Genomic DNA, 23,165 nt, shown 5'->3' on the forward strand with positions numbered 1-23,165 from the left:
TCTCCTGCTTCTCTATTGGACCCACATCCCAGTCTCCTGCTTCTCTATTGGACCCACATTCCAGTCTCCTGCTTCTCTATTGGACCCACATTCCAGTCTCCTGGTTCTCTATTGGACCCACATCCCAGTCTCCTGCTTCTCTATTGGACCTACATTCCAGTCTCCTGGTTCTCTATTGGACCCACATCCCAGTCTCCTGCTTCTCTATTGGACCCACATCCCAGTCTCCTGCTTCTCTATTGGACCCACATTCCAGTCTCCTGGTTCTCTATTGGACCCACATCCCAGTCTCCTGCTTCTCTATTGGACCCACATTCCAGTCTCCTGGTTCTCTATTGGACCCACATCCCAGTCTCCTGCTTCTCTATTGGGAAAATATCTCAGTCCCCTGCTTCTCTATTGGACAAACAACCCTCTGCATCCCTGTGATTGGATATTACATAATTATGATAAACATTCATTATATGAGTCTGAGTAACAGCAGAGTGTGAGCTGAACTGTGAGAGTTGATTGGATTGAACAGACATCATCACTGCAGGCTGCTATAGACGTTAATGGAGAGAGAGGGTTAAGTTCTCGCCTTATCAAAGCCAGCAGAACAGTAGCGGGCTGATGAGAAAATTGCATGTTGCAGTAATGGAGTCTTGCTATGAAAACACGCTTTCAGACCTTGATCAATAAATTGTGTTATGCGGTGGTACGAGTCACCTTAACCTGGTTAAATATGTAAATGAATGCACCTTTTGAGAATTAAATGCATAAATTGGTTTTAATAACCTAAATTGAGGGATTGTTTTCGTATTTTGTATGATTAATTGTCTGTGTGGAACAATGCCTTTGTGGTAACAATATTGTGACTAGGCAAAAACACACATTTGAATGAATTATGATTTCTTATTAAGGGAAATATTATGCAGCAACATATTGTAAACAAAATGAATAGAAACATACTTTTTATTCATTATGTAATGAATGTTTCCAGGTAAGTTTAGAAATACTTCAACCATGGCGTAACCTTTGCCGTGACTGTCTACAATTATCTTTACCTATAATTTCCAAAAGCCCAAATCCTTTTTTAAGACACCGAAATGGTTGGATGACAAATACTGTCACCTGAGGCAGGAATAATGGTTACCAAGGGAACCTCAGAATGGAGAGGAGGTCAGAGTAAGACAAAGTCATCTCTCTTCCCTTCCCCAGAGCCATTAGAGACCTGCACAAGGCTTTCCTCTCAACGGTGCATTACAGATGGCACTGTAACTTACAAACTCACACAGGGTTAAATTGTTTCTCCTCTGACTGAGCATTTTAACTAAAAGCAATGACCTACTAATCAGGAAAGACTTTTGGTTTAATCTTTTAACCAAAGCTAAGTGTATACACAGCGCACACTAAACCCTAGGGGAATAAATACTTCCTCTCCCTAAAACACTAAAACACAACCTAAGGAGAGGAGAATGAGAGAGACAGATCTAGAGAGAAAGGGAGGAGGAGAGAGGGAGAGACAGGAACAGAGAGGGAGAAAGAGAGAGCTTGGATAACGGAATGTGCGTGGGTTGCTTGGTTACTTTCTATAGAAAACAGTTGAATTCACGCCTCAGCTTTCTCTGGCACAGCACGCCAGCGCTTAAAGGTGAACGGAGCCAGAGCAAGAGGAAAAGGAAAGGTATGATCGGTCTTAAAGGTACAGTCATAACAACCTGCCTTGTGCCTCCTACCTAGACAACATCCCAGGTCTGTTACCAGCACACATACAGGAAGTGTTTCACACGGTAGCAACAGCTACAGACACCAGGGAGTGAAGGTTACACTGCAAGGCGTGAGCTACGCATTCCTGGTAGCCTACAGAGTCACTATCCAAATGATGAGACAGAATGTGGTAGGCAGGAAGCAGCTCTCTAGGTGAATTAAGTGTCACCCTTAGTCACCTGCTCGCTTCAGGATGCTGCCATGAACTGTCACCGTCACAGAATCACAGACCTCCGTCGTGCCAAGGAGAGAGAGAGATAGATAGCTGGAGAGAGCGAGCGAGAGAGCGAGAGAGCAGACCGACTCATTCTTGAGCACCTCTCTTTTGTGACTCTTTCTGTAATTCATGACTACCGCCTCCACGCCACACCTGTTATGACAATATCCTGTAGATGAGATTTTAAAAAGCCCATTGAGGTAGTTTCGGTTCCGTCTCTCTGTCCTCTTTGAAATGTGCCGCTCAGATGGCAATCAGACACGCGCAACAACCTAGCCAAAGTGGAGGTGATTAAGTAAAGCAGCCGCTGCCGGGAGTCGCAGCACTGTGGGGAGGCATTGACGTACAGACGGAACCCCGACAATTTCACGTTGATTCTCTCACAATGTGATTATAAAAGGTGATAGAAGAGGTTCAATGTAGTGGGTCAATATAATTATTCGAGCTTTTAACCGTTTTGAGTGAGAGCTGAAAGGATACAATGGAAGCAACTAGGCTCCTAGGGACTACAGCGAGGCAGTCCGCCTTCCCTCCGGTTGTCACAGACCAAAACAAACGAGACAGAGAGAGGTCTTCAGTGAAAGCTCTGTTGTTGCTTAGGAGCTCTCTGAAACCACCAGACAAAAGAGAAAAAACGCCCCGAGCTCGATACGAACGGCAGGCATTATGTGGGAACAAAAAATGAATGCACTTGCGCTTTTGACATACAAGATGGAGTATTACTCATTCTAATTAGACACACTCTTTATTTTCTTCCCTCTCTAGATACAAACCGCACACACACTATAAAAGACGAGTCTTTGAACGAGAGTGTGAATGGAAGCTATACCCTCCAGACTGATATGGTAATTAGGCTTCTTTTCTAAACACACCAGTCAATAACTAGTGTAGTCGTATTCTCCTACCTTTCGGCCCATTAAACCAACTGAGGTTGATGCTTTATTAAATGTCAATTATGACACATGAACTGGATGAATACAAAGTATCTGCCCCCCCACACAGATGTAAAGAATCGTCCTCACACGGGGCACCCTTACAAACACATGCACCCACGTAGTCAAATGAGATGAGCTTTCTCTCTCTATCTGTCTCTAGCTAAGAAAGAAAAATAAGATATTTCTGCACATGAATAAAGCTATGACATAGTTGTCAAATTCATAATGGTGTTTACACACACAAGGAACAACTGTTGATTATTGTAGACAAGTCACCATAATTGCTCATCTTTTCACGAGGAGCCTGACACCCGTTTATCTATATTATCATTACTGACTAGCGGTTATTCTCAGCCTCCTTGTTAGCGCGGCAGAATGGCAACGGCACTCGTTTGTTTTCCCATGATTCCTTTCTTCACGGCACAATTGGCTGAATCATATTTCTGCAGGAAATTGCACAGTGGCGGTTGGCAGGTGGTGATCTGAAAAACCCCAGAATGTGTGCGTGAGAATGCAGATAGGGAGAGTGCATCGGCTTGTGACTCACTGAGCACGGCATACACATCAGCTCTGACACAGACGCACCAGATGGACAGAAGCAAAACAGAGGTAGGGCAAAAAAAGACGCTGAGAAAACAACAGCTGTCAAGCCACAAAGCTGGCAAAACAAAGACGTTATTATTCCAATCCAGCCTCCTAAAATATCTATAGTCCCAACCTCTAATTAAGGCCAGGTAAACTGGCTGTTTGATTGGTGTTGGATTATCTGTCAATCTCATCGGAATCATGGAGGGATTAGCGAAAAAACCTGTCAACAGCTAACAACATGTTAAAATGTCAGCCGGCTACCAAGCAGTTTTTCTCCGTTGGCTGCCATAGCCAGAGAGAAACATTTACATGTGTTCATGAAGCTGATTGGTGAGGAGGGGATAGAGGATGAGTGGTGCACAGATGGAACACAAGCACACAAACAGTGCAAAACACACAAGCCCGCACATGGACAAGCACGCCCACACACTTCCATCCATCCACCCACCCACCCACCAATCCGTACCCATACCTCATTCTGATTCACCTAGCATACAATGAGTGTGGAGGGGGGGGGGTGGTCTCTGTCCACCGTTCTCTCCCCCTCTCCAGGCAACTCAGCTGGATGTGGGTTATCAGGACCCAGCCCTGTTCCCAGCAGCTGCTGCTTCCCCAGTTCTGGACTGCAATGAGCTGTGTTTAATGATTGCGAGTCATCTGCAGAGTCAGGCTGCATACATACAACTCCTCCTTCTATACATCCTGTATATACAGAACAATATTATATCATATTTTATAAGGAGAATGTATACAATATCTCACCAGAATGGTGAAGAGAAACCAACAAGGATGACTGGGCAACAAAGAATTTGCAACCTATTCCCAATTTTATTTTTAATTTTTTATTTTTTAACCTTTATTTAACTAGGTAAGTCAGTTAAGAACAAATTATTATTTACAATGACGGCCTACCCCGGCCAAACCCGGACGACGCTGGGCCAATTGTGCGCCGCCCTATGGGACTTCTAATCATGACCGGTTGTGATACAGCCCTACAGTGAGGGGAAAAAGTATTTGATCCCCTGCTGATTTTGTACGTTTGCCCACTGACAAAGAAATGATCAGTCAATAATTTTAATGGTAGGTTTCTTTGAACAGTGAGAGACAGAATAACAACAACAAAAAATCCAGAAAAACGCATGTCAGAAATGTTATAAATTGATTTGCATTTTAATGAGGGAAATAAGTATTTGACCCCTCTGCAAAACATGACTTAGTACTTGGTGGCAAAACCCTTGTTGGCAATCACAGAGGTCAGACGTTTCTTGTAGTTGGCAACCAGGTTTGCACACATCTCAGGAGGGATTTTGTCCCACTCCTCTTTGCAGATCTTCTCCAAGTCATTAAGGTTTCGAGCCTGATGTTTGGCAACTCGAACCTTCAGCTCCCTCCACATATTTTCTATGGGATTAAGGACTGGAGACTGGCTAGGCCACTCCAGGACCTTAATGTGCTTCTTCTTGAGCCACTCCTTTGTTGCCTTGGCCGTGTGTTTTGGGTCATTGTCATGCTGGAATACCCATCCACGACCCATTTTCAATGCCCTGGCTGAGGGAAGGAGGTTCTCACCCAAGATTTGACGGTACATGGCCCCGTCCATCGTCCCTTTGATGCGGTGAAGTTGTCCTGTCCCCTTAGCAGAAAAACACCCCCAAAGCATAATGTTTCCACCTCCATGTTTGACGGTGGGGATGGTGTTCTTGGGGTCATAGGCAGCATTCCTCCTCCTCCAAACACGGCGAGTTGAGTTGATGCCAAAGAGCTCCATTTTGGTCTCATCTGAACACAACACTTTCACCCAGTTCTCCTCTGAATCATTCAGATGTTCATTGGCAAACTTCAGACAGCCCTGTATATGTGCTTTCTTGAGCAGGGGGACCTTGCGGGCACTGCAGGATTTCAGTCCTTCACAGCGTAGTGTGTTACCAATAGTTTTCTTGGTGACTATGGTCCCAGCTGCCTTGAGATCATTGACAAGATCCTCCCGTGTAGTTCTGGGCTGATTCCTCACCGTTCTCATGATCATTGCAACTCCATGAGGTGAGATCTTGCATGGAGCCCCAGGCCGAGGGAGATTGACAGTTATTTTGTGTTTCTTCCATTTGCGAATAATCGCTCCAACTGTTGTCAACTTCTCACCAAGCTGCTTGGCGATTGGCTTGTAGCCCATTCCAGCCTTGTGTAGGTCTACAATCTTGTCCCTGACATCCTTGGAGAGCTCTTTGGTCTTGGCCATGGTGGAGAGTTTGGAATCTGATTGATTGATTTGCTTCTGTGGACAGGTGTCTTTTATACAGGTAACAAGCTGAGATTAGGAGCACTCCCTTTAAGAGTGTGCTCCTAATCTCAGCTCGTTACCTGTATAAAAGACACCTGGGAGCCAGAAATCTTTCTGATTGAGAGGGGGTCAAATACTTATTTCCCCAAAATAAAAAATTTGACATGCGTTTTTCTGGATTATTTTGTTGTTATTCTGTCTCTCACTGTTCAAATAAACCTACCATTAAAATTATAGACTGATAATTTCTTTGTCAGTGGGCAAACGTACAAAATCAGCAGGGGATCAAATACTTTTTCCCCTCACTGTAGGGCTGTATCACAACCGGTCATGATTAGAAGTCCCATAGGGCGGCGCACAATTGGCCCAGCGTCGTCCGGGTTTGGCCGGGGTAGGCTGTCATTGTAAATAATAATTTGTTCTTAACTGACTTGCCTAGTTAAATAAAGGTTAAATAAATAAAAAATAGGGAATAGGTTGCAAATTGTTTGTTGCCCGTAATCCTTGTTGGTTTCTGTATATAGCGCACACCAAATATTTCTAGCCAGGCCTAATGGAGAGAAGGTTGTTTCATTCATATTACAAATAAAAAGGAAAGAGAACAGATGAAAACGGCCTGGAGAAATCTGAAAAAATTTGAAACTGATAGGGACTTATTTATTCTGGAGTATAAGGACACTGATTAGGAACATCAGCCACATGTCTAGATGCTTCTAAGCAGAAGAGGCTTCACAACCCAATTGGTATTCATTTATGCAGAAATGGGGCGGCTGTGGAAAAGAACCAGTCCAGTATACAGAATATTTTTTTATAGTCTTTCTGTCCATTTCTGACTCTCTCCTCTCTCTCTCAATACATCTTTGCTGTTTCAGTACACATTTGTGAAAAACAATATATTGTTATAAAACGTGTTGTTTGGATCCTGGATGCTGATTGGTTAATAGCAGGGAGTTATTAACGACAATCCCTGGATGCGCATCCACTGTCCCACAGCCCAGCCAAGCAATTCATAAACTTCATCTCCCCTGGAAAAAAGCATCTAGACATTTCCCCATGCTTCTAGCCTAGCAATTGATTTGTTTTTTTTTCTTCTAAAACAGACGTTTTCAAAGTTAGAAACAGTGGGTCTCCCTTCAGAGAACATCAAGAACCCAATGAGCGTGAAATTATAGTTGCTATGAAATTGTTAGAGAACAACTTTAAACTTTTGAACACTGTCCTGATTTAAAGCATCTCCAGCTCCCACATTTGAGCTTAGCCTTAATCATGCTCCGCATAATTTAATTAACTTGCAACTGACTTATATATTTAAAAAAATCTATACAAGTGCTTTCAGAACGTCCAGGTAATTATTATTAAATTGAAAAAATACACTGAACAAAAATATAAGCGCAATATGCAACAATTTCAAAGATTTTACTGAGTTATAAGGAAATCAGTCAATTGAAATAAAATAATTAGGCCCTAATCTATGGATTTCACATAACTGGGAATACAGATATGCATCTGTTGGTCACAGATACCTTAAAAAAAGGTAGGGGCGTGGATGACAAAACCACTCAGTGTTTGGTGTGGCCACTATTTGCCTCATGCAGCGCGACACATCTCCTTCACATAGAGTTGATCAGGCTGACATGTCTAGTGAGTATGCAGGCCATGGAAGAACTGGGATATTTTCAGCTTCCAGGAATTGTGTACAGATCCTTGCGACATGGGGCCGTGCATAATCATGCTGAAACATGAGGTGATGGCGGCGGATGAATGGCACGACAATGGGCCTCAGGATCTCGTCACGGTTTCTCCGTGCATTCAAACTGCCATCGATAAAATGCAGTTGTGTTCGTTGTCTGTAGCTTATGCCTGCCCATACCATAACACCACTGCCACCATGGGGCATTCTGTTCACAACGTTGACATCAGCAAACCGCACGACCGAACAACGCCATACACGCTGCCCGGTACAGTTGAACGACAGTGCTGTTCTGAACGACCAGTTGAAGAACAGTGTGATTATGGTGGCCTAGAGGGGGATTGTGTATGGGGTGTGCTGCACAAGTTTTGCTACTTCAAATGGTCACACCCATATGGATCAGGTCACACCTTGCCACACATTTACATTAACATTTTTGTCATTTAGCAGACGCTCTTATCCAGAGTGCATACATTTTTCATACTTTTTTTTCATACTTTTTTCATACTGTTCATGTGAATGTGTCTGAATGAACATGAGGCTACATAACAGAGTGCATGTTCTGCACTATGTGTGCATTGTTAGATGTGGGTGTGATGAAATGAAGCATCCTGAGGATGTGGTCACTATCAATAGTCAGCATTAGCATTGGCCACAATATGTACAATACAATGTTAGCTAGAGATTTAAATCTCGAGCTGCTACTGCTCGCTATGGAGGCTCTGGCTCACGCTCTTGCACTCCACCATATACATTTGTGTGATAGCTGTTTCCGAGCATCCTTTGCCCCTCCCCAACTTTTTCAGATGGTCCTTGATGTACAGGCGGAACTTCCTGGTGGCGAAGCAGGACACCATAGGGTCCAGGAGGCAGTTGAGCCCCATCAGCATCAAGGTGACCTGGTGGGCGTCGTTAAGCCACTGCCTGGTCCGCTGGTCCCAGTCCATGCTGCCCCAGCCCTCCTTGATCTCCAGTACAGCCGGAGTCCAGGGACCCTGGACCACATGGTGGTGGAGGAAGCACACCACAAATACCCCCACCACGGCACACATCATCTGCAGGGCCTGGCCCTTCACCCCCCAGGGCATGTAGGTAGCTTAGTGGTTAAGAGCATAGTGCCAGTAACCGAAAGGTCGCTGGTTCTAATCCCCGAGCCGACTAGGTGAAAAATCTGTCGATGTGCCCTTGAGCAAGGCACTTAACCCTAATTGCTCCTGTAAGTCGCTCTGGATAACAGCGTCTGCTAAATGACAAAAAATTAATAAAAATGGTATGAATTAGAGCCCCGAGTCTGGATAGGTGACTGGGCGAGCAGGGCCTGGGCGATGAGCAGGTTACAGACTACTACTATGAAGAAGACCAAGACGAAGCACACCACGATGATGAGGTGGATTGTGGCCACGCTCCACTTTGCGTCGTCAGTGTTGTGGTGGTAGCCCTTGAAGCAGCGCGACACGTTGCGCTCATCCACCTGGATGTCCATCTTCAAGACGTACGGCACCCACCAAACGGGAGCAAACATACCTCAAAGTCAGTGGAGGCTCCTCAGAGGAGGAAGGGGAGGACCATCCGCCTCAGTGAATTTTTTTATATATTTTTTATTTAAAACATGTAAAAAGTTATCCTTTTTAGATAAAATCACGTCACCAAATCATTGATTAAAACACTATTTTGCAAAGAAAGTCTACAGTAGCCTCAACAGCATTCTGTAGGGTAGCACCATAGTGTAGGCGGAGGACAGCTAACTTCCGTCCTCCTCTGGGTACTTTGACTTCAATACAAAACCTAGGAGGCTCATGGTTCTCACTCCCTTCCATAGTCTTAAACAGTAATTATGACAACTTCCGGAGGACGTCCTCCAACCTATCAGAGCTCGTGCAGCATGAACTGAGATGTTGACCGCCCAATCAAAGTATCAGAGAATTAATCTAGTACTGAAAGTATAAGCTACAGCTAGCTAGCACTGCAATGCATAAAATGTGGTGAGTAGTTGACTCAAAGAGAGAGAAAGACAGTAGTTGAACAGTTTAACAAATTACTTTCTTCCAAAATGAAGGAGAGAGAGAGAGAGATTTCGTTATTTTTTTTCACTTTCAGTTGGAGTCATTAAAACTCGTTTTTCAACCACTCCACAAATTTCTTGTTAACAAACTACAGTTTTGGCAAGTCGGTTAGGACATCTACTTTGTGCATGACACAAGTAATTTTTCCAACAATTGTTTACAGACAGATTATTTCACTTATAATTCAATGTATTACAATTCCAGCGGGTCAGAAGTTTACATACAGTAAGTTGACTGTGCCTTTAAACAGCTTGGAAAATTCCAGAAAATGATGTCATGGCTTTAGAAGCTTCTGATAGGTTAATTGACATCATATGAGTCAATTGGAGGTGTACCTGTGGATGTACTTCAAGGCTTACCTTCAAACTCAGTGCGTCTTTGCTTGTGTAACCGGTGTGAAATGGCTAGCTAGTTAGCGATGCGCGCTAGTAGCATTTCGATCGGTGACGTCACTCGCTCGGAGACATTGAAGTAGTTGTTTCCCTTGCTCTGCAAGGGCTGCGGCTTTTGTGGAGCGACAGTTAACGGTGCTTCGAGGGTGACTGTTGTCGATGTGTGCAGAGGGTCCCTGGTTCAAGCCCAGGTAGGGGCGAGGAGAGGGACGGAAGCACCACTGTTACACTTGACATCATGGGAACATCAAAAGAAATAAGCCAAGACCTCAGAAAAAAAATGGTAGACCTCCACAAGTCTGGTTCATCCTTGGGAGCAATTTCCAAACACCTGAAGGTACTATGTTCATCTGTACAAACAATAGTACGCAAGTATAAACACCATGGGACCACGCAGCCGTCATACCGCTCAGGAAGGAGACGCGTTCTGTCTCCTAGAGATGAACGTACTATGGTGAGAAAAGTGCAAATCAATCCCAGAACAACGGTAAACGACCTTGTGAAGATGCTGGAGGAAACAGGTACAAAAGTATCTATATCCACAGAAAAACAAGTCCTATATCGACATAACCTGAAAGGCCACTCAGCAAGGAAGAAACCACTGCTCCAAAACCGCCATAAAAAGGCCAGACTACGGTTTGCAACTGCACATGGGGACAAAGATCTTACTTTTTGGAGAAATGTCCTCTGGTCTGATGAAACAAAAATAGAACTGTTTGGCCATAATGACCATCGTTATGTTTGGAGGAAAAAGGTGGCTGCTTGCAAGCCGAAGAACACCATCCCAAACGTGAAGCACGGGGGTGGCAGCATCATGATGTGGGGGTGCTTTGCTGCAGGAGGGACTGGTGCACTTTACAAAATAGATGGCATCATGAGGAAGGAAAATTATGTGGATATATTGAAGCAACATCTCAAGACATCAGTCAGGAAGTTAAAGCTTGGTCGCAAATGGGTCTTCCAAAGGGACAATAACCCCAAGCATACTTCCAAAGTTGTGGCAAAATGGCTTAAGGACAACAAAGTCAAGGTATTGGAGTGGCCATCACAAAGCCCTGACCTCAATCCTATAGAAAATTAGTGGGCAGAACTGAAAAGGCGTGTGAGAGCAAGGAGGCCTACAAACCTGACTCAATTACACCATCTCTGTCAGGAGGAATGGGCCAAAATTCACCCAACTTATTATGGGAAGCTTGTGGAAGGCTACCCGAAACGTTTGACCCAAGTTAAACAATTTAAAGGCAATGCTACCAAATACTAATTGAGTGTATGTAAACGTCTGACCCACTGGGAATATGATGAAAGAAATAAAAGCTGAAATAAATCATTCTCTCTACTATTATTCTGACATTTCACATTCTTAAAATAAAGTGGTGATCCTAACTGACCTAAGACAGGGAATCTTTACTATGATTAAATGTCAGGAATTGTGAAAAACTGAGTTTAAATGTATTTGGCTAAGGTGTATGTAAACTTCAGACTTCAACTGTAGTTAGCAAATGCAGCTAGCTAGTTTAGTCTACTGAAACACCCTGCTCAAACAGTGGGATGTTATGTTAGCTAGCTGGCTATGACTTTCCAACACAACCCTGGAACTCTTCCAAGTCAAGGTAAGCTTTTGGTTTGACTAGTTTATTACCACCGGGGCCCACACTGCTCAAAGTCTGTTCAAGAACATTAAAGAACAATTTGGGGAAATGTGTCATTCAGAACAAACCGTCACGCAACATAGCAAACATTTAATCAAACTGAACACACCCCAAGCTACAAACTCTGGTTGTATTTGCATTTTTGAAACAATGCCATGCTCACAATTTGAGTTGAAAAATAAACGTGGTAGCACTGGGAAGCTAAAATATGTGTTTTCCCAGCGATTGTAGCTAGAAACAGGCTTAATATTTATTCATTTTAGAGAACCGAATACAGTTTGACTTGGATTTCCTTTCACGCCTCCCTTGAAAACTCTCTGGCATCCCCCTGGGGAGGCGCGCCACACACTTTGAAAACCTCTGGTCTAAACCCTGCTGCCTGCCTCTCCGACCTGTGCAACAATGTACCTGTTTTATTTTTGCGATCTCCACCGTGCCATTGAGAATGAACGTGTCCAGAGTAGACTCATTATAATGGATATATCCAAAGAAATTACAATAAAAATGAAGGTAAAACAACCTATTATTGCACACAGTTTGCTGTCATTTCAGCTGCTTGATGTGATTGTGTGAAAGCTTTAGTTGGCTAGCTAGCAAAGGAGAAGTAGCCAGCTTGCATAGCAACTTTTTTTGCCTAGAATGGACGACCTGTCCGCTTGGCGGGCAACCTTGACAATAGAATGGACGACCAGCTGTGAGAGGTGATTTGAAGGAGTCAGGCGCAGGAGGGTAAATCACAGAATACAGAGTTTATTCCGTAGTACAGAGTTACGCTGGATAGCGTCAAACAGTCCAGTGCGCAAAACAGGCGCACTGGAACAAAACAGACACACAGGAAAAATATACCCCGGCAATACAAAGTTCACCTAGCTCAGTGCTTCTCAATTATTTTCTGTTGCGCCCCCCCTAGGAAGAAGTAAACATTTCGCGCCCCCCAACTCTCCGCCGCAACTGGAAATAGTATCATTTGTCTATGAAATTGTTCTAAGTACACCTCTGCATAACATTGTATCCTTATTAACATTAAAGAAAATAAAAATAAAATAAAGAAATATAGATCAACTTACAACAAAGAATAACTTTGTTAACATTGTTTTTTAGTCTGTAACAGAAAATACTTAAAGTGCATCAATTTGCCTGAAATTTGCCTTATTTAAACTGTAATTTTTTTTGACCATTTGATACTGAAAAATAAAATAAAATATAATCAATAAATAATAATACATTCAAATTGATCAGCAACATGAACTCAGGAGCCCAATATATGAAACACTGACCTATAAAACAAAAATGAATAAAACAATTTGTGCTGATTTTTTTTTAGCAAAATGAGGAAGTCAGGATTAATGGCAAAAGGCACGTTTGTCTTTGAGTTTATCTACCAGCTGTTCTTTAAGATCGTTAGCAATGTCATTTATACGTCTGGCGACAGTGTCATTGGACAGAGGGATAGTTTTTATTTTTGTCATCCAGCATGACAGAGACCATGTCTAATGCTGCAGGCAGTATCAGCTCCTCTGCTATGGAGTGTTTTTTTTGTTGCACTGAGCAATTTGGTACGCCACCTTATATGATGCTAACAGTGCTCGCTGGTTTACTGAAGTAGCATTCACAAAGCGGGACGATTGTTGGCAATATTCGGCACGTTTTCGCTGAAAAAACTCAAGCGGCTTAACAGCGTGATTGGGGTGTAATGTATTTAAGTGACGCCTTAATTTATTTGGCTTCATGCTGTCCGCTGCCAACATTTTTAGACACAGTAAACATACCGGTCTTTCCCCTTCTCCCACCGTAGTCACAGTGAAGCCAAGCGCTACATACGCTTCGTCATATTTCCTCGTCGTCTTAGCTTTCGGGAGACTTACGTTAGTCTCATTATCTCCGTCTCTCTCCGCCTTTCTTTTCATCCCTGTTAGATATGTTTCCATGGCGTCTCTTAAGGGTTTGTTATCTGCACTTCATATCTCCTACTCTGTGCTTTTGTTCGGTGCAAAAAAAAACTACTCCCTGCGGCAAAAAAAAGCATGTTCCCCGGGGTCACACGCGCCCCCCGGCATCGCTCCGAGCCCCCCCAGGGGGGCGCGCCCCACTATTTGAGAAGGACTGACCTAGCTCAACCGAGCTACTCTCTCCTCACATTAAACAATCACCCACAAGGACAAGGGTGGCAGAGGGAACACTTATACATGTACTAATGAGGGGATATGAACCAGGTGTGTGTAATAGACAAGACAAAACAAATGGAATGATGAGATGTGATGCGGCAGTGGCTAGAAGGCCGGTGACGACGACCGCCGAAGCCTGCCCGAACAAGGAGAGGAGGTAGCTTCGGAGGAAGTCGTGACACCAGCCTACTTGGCTAGCAACTTAAAAATCACAGAACTAACTACTGGCTTTTGCCCGGACTATATCATCTGGTGGAAGGATTAAATAAAACAAATGTACTCATTAAAATAAAAAATGTTATGTAAAAATGTCGTTAATCTTTTTTTAATATGTTGGCAACCATTTTATAAAAGCAATAAGGCACTCAAACCAGGGGATTATCGGGAATAACACCCTCATAAGGGCTGTTTTCCCAGGCCCTCAGCTTCACGTCGGCCCCGGGTTCTAATGCCTTATTGCTTCAATACTCTCTTCCTCTTCCTTTCTCTAAATCTCTCTCAAGTTCTCCGCAGTCCTTGTAAATGTAGCTGTTCCTGTACACTGTTGTGAAGAACAATATCTTAATACTAATACTATTCTTCTTTCAAATGCTCTCTCTCTCCATCTCTCTCTGTTCTCTGAAATCCCTGTACATGTTACTATTTCAGTACAATCTTGTGAGAAACAATAGCCAAACTACCTCCAGCATCGGCAGCCTGAAGCTAGGCTAAATAACCTACATTAGTTGAAAACAAGGGCACTAAAATCCCAGAGGGATGGAGGAATGGGGACCATTCTGGCAGAGTCCTCATTTACTCCAGACTCACAAATTGTTGTGCATTATGGGAGTTCTCCCCGTGCCTAGACTGTTCCTACCTGCTCAATTATGGGTCTCATTTTCCAAGTTGGCTTTGCAAATGTCCCACATCACGAACAGCATGGGGATGTCAGAACAGTTCATCTTAGACAACACAGCTATAATGGCTGCACAGCCAGTGCATATATTTTTGCAGCCCACTGTATGTGTATTTTACTGTTGTATCAGTGGTGTATCATGTATTGGACTAGATTCATTAAAACAGTTATATTGCATCTGCTCAGTATAGAGCAATAATGATATAGCTAATCCATGAAGGTTACCCACTTTATAACGTCAGCCCTAGGCACACTTAAACCCAATGAGACCGCCTACAGTATTACAGTACAAACAATGCAAGGCTGTGCCAACACATCACTCTTCTCCAGTGCACCTCTGAATCGTTATCCGGAAACACCTCCACATCGTACGCAGGTACGGAGGTTTGCTTACGTCTCCCTCGGGACGCATTACAATAAAATGAACTGCTATTTTTTTTGAACCTTTATTTAACTAGGCAAGTCAGTTAAGAACAAATTCTTATTTACAATGACGGCCTACACCGGCCAAACCAAGACGACACTGGGCCAATTGTGCGCCGCCCTATGAGACTCCCAATCATGGCTGGTTGTGATACAGCCTGAAATCGAACCAGGGGGTCTGTAGTGACGCCTCAAGCACTGAGATGCAGTGCCTTAGACCGCTGCGCCACTCGGGAGCTATTGCTTTCCCAGGGAACTGTATAAATTGCTTCATCAAGCCAAAGATGTGGGTCTCCCCCCACTCATTAATCAGACAGAGAGAGAGGCTGTGTCCCAAATGGCACCCTATTCCCAATATAGTGCACTGCCTTATGGGCCATGGTCAAAAGTAGTGCACTACATAAGGAATAGGGTGACATTTGGGACCCAGCCAGAGACTAGGCACTGGGCCCGTTTTCTTCGAGCAGCACGCCGCCACGTTGGAGGCTGAGAAACGTATTAATCGCTGACAAGTATTGTTGTTCTTCAAATGTTTTATGTTTTACCCAAGAAGACAGAAAATGAAGACTGAGTAGAACACTGTAGGTGCAGGAACTAAATCCCTCTTTTCAAGGACTGGAATATATGCAAATAGGATGCCATTGTCTTTAGGCATCTTTCACAGTAGAAACATTGGTATGTTTCTGTGCATTGTATGCAAAGACAAAGCCACTAAGACAGTGGATGTTTATCTACCAATGAGTCAAGTCAATGTCCAAGGCGGGTAGCAGCCAGCCAGGTAGGATGCAGTACAGGAGTGTTACAATGACATTCAGGAATGGAAATCTGACCACCAGACCTCCTTCCCCTTGAATATGGAACAGGGCCATAAATGATTAGACCATTTTGAGAATAAATTAGAGTGCTTGCAACCGGAATTCTAATGTCCATGTTAACTTGTTAGCCAAAGTCCCTTTGACATTCACTTTTTTGAGGGTCCTCGTATAATTCCACTTAAATAATAATATGTCATTTAGCAGACGCTTTTATCCAAAGCGACTTACAGTCATGCGTGCATACATTTTTTGTGTATGGGTGGTCCCGGGGATCGAACCCACTACCCAGGCGTTACAAGCGCCGTGCTCTACCAGCTGAGCTACAGAGGACCACATGCAGCTCAACCTTTGATAATTTCTTACCCTTGTGTTCTGAGTTTTGCCAATCTAATTGGGAGAAAACTTCCAGTGGATGAGAAGATTGAAAATCAGATTCAATAAATCACGGCACCCCCAATGACATCAAGGACTACAGGAGAGTATCAAAGCTGTCTGAACTCAGGAGCATGTGTGTGTGTGTTTGTGTGCATGTGTGAAAAGTGTATGATTAATAAGCAATTATCTGATAGCGTCACTGAGGAGTTGCGGCAAGGCCACAATACATAAACTGATATTTTCTTCAGGCATGAATTCACATTCACACCATTTCAAACTTCATCACAGCCAGGCCCCACACAGCATCTGTCAACTGACACATCACTGACACGTCACTACACCACAGTTAGTCTTAATAAGTGATTAACAGTCAACGAGCTGCATATCTACACTTCCAAATAACACACGATTCCTACAGAGAGGATGAGACCTCCTCTTCTGAATGTCCTTTTCTGAGGCAAAACATACAGACACCACACACACACAAAGCAGAAGCAATCTCAGGAGGGAGATGGACAGAAAATAAGAAGAGAGCAGTGTATAGAGGAGTGGATCCAGCAGCATGCAGGCTGTGTTGTCTGTGCCTCCAGGTGGGTGCTTATCTATTCCAGGGAGATAAGAGAAAAACAAGTGCGCTATCTCCCCTGAGGGATGGCCTGTGTTGGGTGGTTAACCTCAGAGCGCCTCGCTGCAACCCACGGCAAATGAAACCTCCAGCAAGAACGATACAGCTAAATGCTCACACGCTCACATACCTTCCCTTAGCACACCTATCACCTTGAAATGAGAAATCTATGCCAATACAGCAAAATATGTTTTGTAGGAAAAGCCATACATTTAACGTTCCAAGTAGCGAGCGGAGGTTTAGCACCTTTCTGCACTGAATAATAATGGTTTATGATGTCAATGCCATGGACTCCATTATAGGCAGTGGGCTGTAACATTATAGTATGAGGAAAGGATGTTTGTGACAACCTGTGGCTGTGTATCTAGGAATACAGCCATAGAGAGAGAGAGAGAGAGAGAGAGAGAGAGAGAGAGAGATACAGATATACAGAGAGAGAGAGTGAGAGAGAGAGAGATAGAATGAGTGGAGGGGGAAGGGAGGTGGAGTAAGGGAAGGAGGGGTATGGAAAGATGGTGTATGATAAATATATAATATAATATGCCATTTAGCAGACGCTTTTATCTAAAGCGACTTACAGTCATGTGTGCATACATTTTTGTGTATGGGTGGTCCCGACTGGCATTTTCATACTGCAGGAACATTGCTGGTTGGATGCAGGTTTGAATAAAAATAAAATATGGGTAAAACTGGATTACGCAAGACTAAGAATGACATTATGAATCTATTACAAAAGACTGTCGTAATATTTCTATATTTTTCTTATATCGATTATCGCCTCATTTCGATTCAAATTTTACAATGTTTCGAGATACAGTAAGTCCTGCAGCAAGTATTGGGAGTAATAGAGTAATTTCTGCCCATTCCTGTGCCGTTTAGCTGACAGAAAATGTCACTCTGGAGTCTCCTGTCAGAATACCTTGGTGATTCCTCCCTGTAGGACTCAGTCCCCCATCACCATATACATTTGGCCTGGACTACAGACAGTAAGTAACTAAATAAAACCAATTTTTTTACTGAAAAACACTGGGTTTAATGAAATTCAGCCAGCCTGCCCACACATTTCCCCTCTCTGGAGTGTATTTACATAAAAGAGCTGCTCCCCCTCCCTCCTTCTAAATAGGAGACGCTAGCTACATCAGTGTGAGTTCTGGGTTTGATGCTGCCGCTCTGTAAGAAGCCCATCGCTCATAATTACTGTGTTTAGCTATCGCTGTGTCTCGCCTACCACTGAGCTCAGATCAGTCTTTGTATGTGTCTTAAATTGTACCATATTCCCTATATACTGCATTCATTTTCCATTTATAGTGCATGACCTCTGGTCAAAAGTAGTGCACTAACTAGGGAATAGGGTGCCATTTGGAACACATAGTTTATCATCGGCTGAGCTGGGAATCAGTCTAAGAGCAACGTTGTGGTCGCCCACGTGCCGATACTATATGTCCTATCTAATAAACAACTGGAAATGGGAAATGTAATGTAAATGAATTCATTGTTACTGGTGAGATAACAGATGGTGGTGAGTGAAAGTATAGGGTGATGTTCTGGCTATAGGGAGCGTCTTTGTGAGGTAGGAGTGATGATGTTCGTGTTTGCGCCTCGCTCTCTCTCTATCTCATCTTTGTTTGAACTCGATGTGCTTCTTTTCACTCCCATATCCCCACATCTGAGAGTCGTTGTAGGCGAAGAAGCATCACATAGCTAATCTTTTTATCGACTTTATCAAACTACTGTGTACGATGATTTGTGAACGCAAAGTCAATACAGCATTGGGATTTAATCTAAGGAATCTTCAAAGACAACATCATAAGGGATTCGGGTATGACCCGGAGGCTATAAAACAAAGTCATAATGTTATTATTTCCCCAGGTGAATAATTAAATCTAGATTTGACAGTCAGGGATGGTTATTAGCTGTTGCTTGTGAAAAAGACTAAGCATTTTGGATAAAGGCGTATTAAGAAGATTACAACACTATCTATCTCACAACATAGTAAAGGAGTTGTATTAATACAAGCCTTTCGGATCTTATGTATTTGAGTGCCGCTGGTTGCACAGCAGTGTATTTAACTCTCCGATACAGAACCACATGGAAAATTAATGCCTGCAACTTGCCACGAACTTCCATCCATGTAATTACGGTATTTAACATTTCCATGCCAAGGCAGCTTCCACCATAATGTGAAATGAATGCATTTCTGAGACGCAAACGAGACACAAAAGATAATGTTCTGCCATGAAATTACCTGTTTGATTGGTTATTTTGCTGTGATTCAATTCACCTTGTGAAAACAGATGCCGATGTGCCACATCTTCCTTAATTGTTTCTGTGCAATGTGTTTGTTATAGCATCAATTCACAAAACACATTATATCACAATTATAAACAACACTAGCGCATTTCCATGTTTGTATAAGGAACTTTTCTATCATGACAGACAGCAGCTTAGAGCTGAATTCTGAAAGAGCACCAAGTACGTACTTGCTCCTTCCTCACATAGTCAAGTAGTATAATACCTCCAAAACAGGATGGGTTCCATTGGAATAGAAACAGGAAGAAACACAGATTTTTTATCGAAGTAACCCCAATCCATGCATGAGAAGGTCTCAGGCTATGGATGGGTGACCTGTGAGTGACTGTTCTCAAAAGTCCATTGTTAAGGAGAAAAACCACAACACAACATTACCATTGCTATCTGCTTCTGTACAGCAGCAGTAAATCCAGTCTTTCTCTCAGGCTATTGTTCCATCTATGGCATCATAGCCTTAACTAAAGCTCCCAATATAAAAGAGGCACAGACAAAAACAGAGAAGTAAACAAAACAAATACATGAAGAGTTTTCTTCTGTGGAATACAATGGGACTATAACACTCCATCCTCCATATAAAACCCCAACCGCTTTCACGGCGAGATATCAAGCCGCTTTAAATGAGATCTGTCTGTGTTTTGTGTGGTTTTTCAATTTCACAGACCCAGGCCTCTGTGTTTACTTATAAAATGGACAGACACTCCAAGACTGTCTGTTTAGAGTCACGTGTGTGTTTACACGTCGTGCCTGTCAGGGAACACATAGGACAAGCACATCCCTAGAGGTTCACAGCACTGCTCCTCCACTTCTCCGTCAGCCAGGGTCACTGGGAAAGACAGGAAAGGACTTGTACGGTAAAGTCGTCATGACCAGGCCTGGGATCAATTCCATTTCAATTCAAATTGCCATTATGATCACAAGAGGGGAATGAAAAAAAGCATTTTCCATGCTTCAGAAAATGTCACTGTTGGAAACTGGAAGCATTGGAAATATTCAAATGGAGGTTTTTGCCTAAGGTCTGATTTTCACTCTCTGGAGCAGGGCTGATTTGTTTGGGAAGCAGGGCTATGCTTTGCCTGCTGTCTCTGTGCAGATTAACAGAGTTGAGTAATGATACTGATTTGCCAAAACAGGTACACTCCCTGGACAGGTGGGTTTAGGCAAGACACCTCCATCGATGAGGTCAGAATGCCCTCTGATTATTATCATATCATAACCACCATTAACAAACAATAAAATCATATGAAATTAGGCCTATAGCTGATATTCAGCCAGGTTCAATATATTTTTTGTAGCTGTTTACCTTGCATCAGGATCATACAGGTCTACTAATAATGATGATGACAATAATGCATTGCACATATATAGAAAATGTTTGACTCTCAAAACGCTTCACATTGTATGGGGCTTGCTCACCCTATCCATCATTTATGTGAGTTTCTGAAATATCCTGCGTTTTCCCAGAATCAACCACATTTCCAAGTCCCTGGAATGAAACCAACCTCTCACAATTGTGGATTTATGAAACAATAACCTCAACGCCAGGCTGTTGTACATTCAACAAGAATATTTCTCATCTGTTTTTCTCCCCCTCATCCCATTGCCCACACTGTCCTATAATTTACATTTACATTTTAGTCATTTAGCAGACGCTCTTATCCAGAGCGACTTACAGGAGCAATTAGGGTTAAGTGCCTTGCTCAAGGGCACATTTACGTCATTTAGCAGACGCTCTTATCCAGAGCGACTACAAATTGGTGCATTCACCCTATAGCCAGTGGGATAACCACTTTACAAGTATACTTTTTTTTTTTTTTGGGGGGGGGGGGGGGTGGTAGAAGGATTACTTTATCCTATCCCAGGTGTTCCTTAAAGAGGTGGGGTTTCAAATGTCTCCGGAAGGTGGTGAGTGACTCCGCTGTCCTGGCGTCGTGAGGGAGCTTGTTCCACCATTGGGGTGCCAGAGCAGCGAACAGCTTTGACTGGGCTGAGCGGGAACTATGCTTCCGCAGAGGAAGGGGAGCCAGCAGGCCAGAGGTGGATGAACGCAATGCCCTCGTTTGGGTGTAGGGACTGATCAGAGCCTGAAGGTACGGAGGTGCCGTTCCCCTCACTGCTCCATAGGCAAGCACCATGGTCTTGTAACGGATGCGAGCTTCAACTGGAAGCCAGTGGAGTGTGCGGAGGAGGGGGGTGACGTGAGAGAACTTGGGAAGGTTGAACACCAGACGGGCTGCGGCATTCTGGATGAGTTGTAGGGGTTTAATGGCACAGGCAGGGAGCCCAGCCAACAGCGATAATGACACACCCTCTGGCTCCTTGTACCAACATAAGGCAACTATATGACAAGGCAACAGTATTCATGTCGCCCCCCCCCCCACAAATGATGCAGCGCCCCCCTTGGGCCAATCAGTGTAATTTTGTAAATTACAGATCTCAATGGCAAGACGCATCATTCACCCAAGTTTCGTCTAAATCAGGCCAGTGATGTCTGAGATATCGCGTGGGTTAGCTAGACTCATATCCCTGGGCATGTGTGCCAAATGTCATCACTGTGCGTCAAACAGCTCAAGAGATATAAACATGTGACTGTTATAGCGCCACCGTGTGGTCGATGTTGGTTCTTGACAGTGTTTGCAACATGTGTACCACATTTTCTTACACATGTTTATTGGCCAATAGCAGCCATGTTGTTTTAGGTACTAGTCTGGAAACTATTCAGTTGATAGAGCTTTGTCCATAGATGCCACATATAAAGTTTCTTGCACATCGGAATTTCATGACTTTAGGTCAAAGGGCATGACCTTTCAATGTTAGCATTTTCAATCCCTTGTTATAGCAATACCATCTGGCCAAACAGTGTAATTTTGTAAATGCTGGATCTCTATGGCAAGACGCATCATTCACCCAGGTTTCGTCAACATCGGGCAGGTGCTGTCTGAGATATATTGCATGTGACTATCGTACAAACAGACTAACAGACGGAGACAGATCCACAGTCCCCTCCACGATTTCATTGTGGGGGACAATAATATCACAGTAAAATTAATACAATAATTTAACAACAGGTCTGGAGGCAGGGTGAAGTACCCTGTACAGTACAAGACACAGGACCTTGGTGAAAACATGGGTCAGCCAATTCATGTTGGAATGCAGCCCTGTCCAGCCTTCTGTTATGCTGTGAGGGAGTGAGGAGTTTTGCATGACTTTTATTTGCCTGAGAGGGCAAATGGAGATTAACCTAATGTAGGGGGTTAGAGGTAAGAGCAATGACCTGCCTCGAACAGAGAGAGGGTGGGGGCTCAAGGAGCAATGGGATGTTCAGGTAAGGAAGCCCTATGATTGGTGGGCTGGGTTTCCAGGTGGGTGGGGCCAGGTAGATGGAGCAGGTAGAAGAGCAGCAGCAGGGTCACCTCAGCTCCACACCACACTGACTGAGCATCATGCAGAGGAAGAGCAGCTTCACTTGGCTCCTCATCACTGCTCTGTGTGCAGTGGCCTCTGGGCTGACCAGCAAAACGTACTACCATGTGGATGAAATATTGACCTGGCACGACGCTCAACAGTACTGCCGAGAGCACTACACTGACCTGGCCTTCATCAGCAACCAGGAAGAAGCAGAGCTGGTCTTTAACATTACAGAAACGGTGCAGGTGATGTGGATTGGTCTGTACAGAGATGCCAATGACCCAATTGGGTGGAAGTGGTCAGGAGGGGAGGACTCAGAGTTCAGGCTTTGGGGAAAAAAAGAGCCATACAAAGGTAAATCTGAGACCTGCGTCAATGTGCTTGATAATGTATGGATTGACACAAAATGCGATAATGAACACACTTTCGTCTGCTATGGAGGGGAGAATGAGCTGATCCTGGTTCAGGAGAATAAGATGTGGGTGGAGGCTCTAAAGCACTGCAGGGATCACTACACAGACCTCCCCAGCCTACTCTCTGAGACAAAGCAAATCCAGGCCCAGAGCAAGATGAAGGGGGCCCAGACGGACC

The 23,165-nt window shown here is 43.7% G+C and overlaps 2 protein-coding genes across 2 annotated transcripts in view; both read right to left on the bottom strand.

Annotated features, from left to right (window-relative positions):
• The window catches only part of LOC311116817 (beta-1,3-galactosyltransferase 1), a 121,424-nt gene that overhangs the window by 81,548 nt on the left and 16,711 nt on the right, over positions 1-23,165 (bottom strand). The window lies entirely within an intron of this gene.
• On the bottom strand, positions 8,159-8,940 carry LOC311116816 (platelet-activating factor receptor-like; the record flags this gene model as incomplete). The annotated part of the gene is made up of 2 exons (XM_084191851.1): positions 8,159-8,553; positions 8,736-8,940. 2 exons carry the CDS (start codon positions 8,938-8,940, stop codon positions 8,159-8,161), a joined length of 600 nt encoding a protein of 199 aa, XP_084047977.1.

Source organism: Coregonus lavaretus (assembly GCF_964263955.1).
Source record: "Coregonus lavaretus genome assembly, contig: HAP1_SCAFFOLD_864, whole genome shotgun sequence".
Classification (NCBI taxonomy): Eukaryota; Metazoa; Chordata; class Actinopteri; order Salmoniformes; family Salmonidae; genus Coregonus; species Coregonus lavaretus.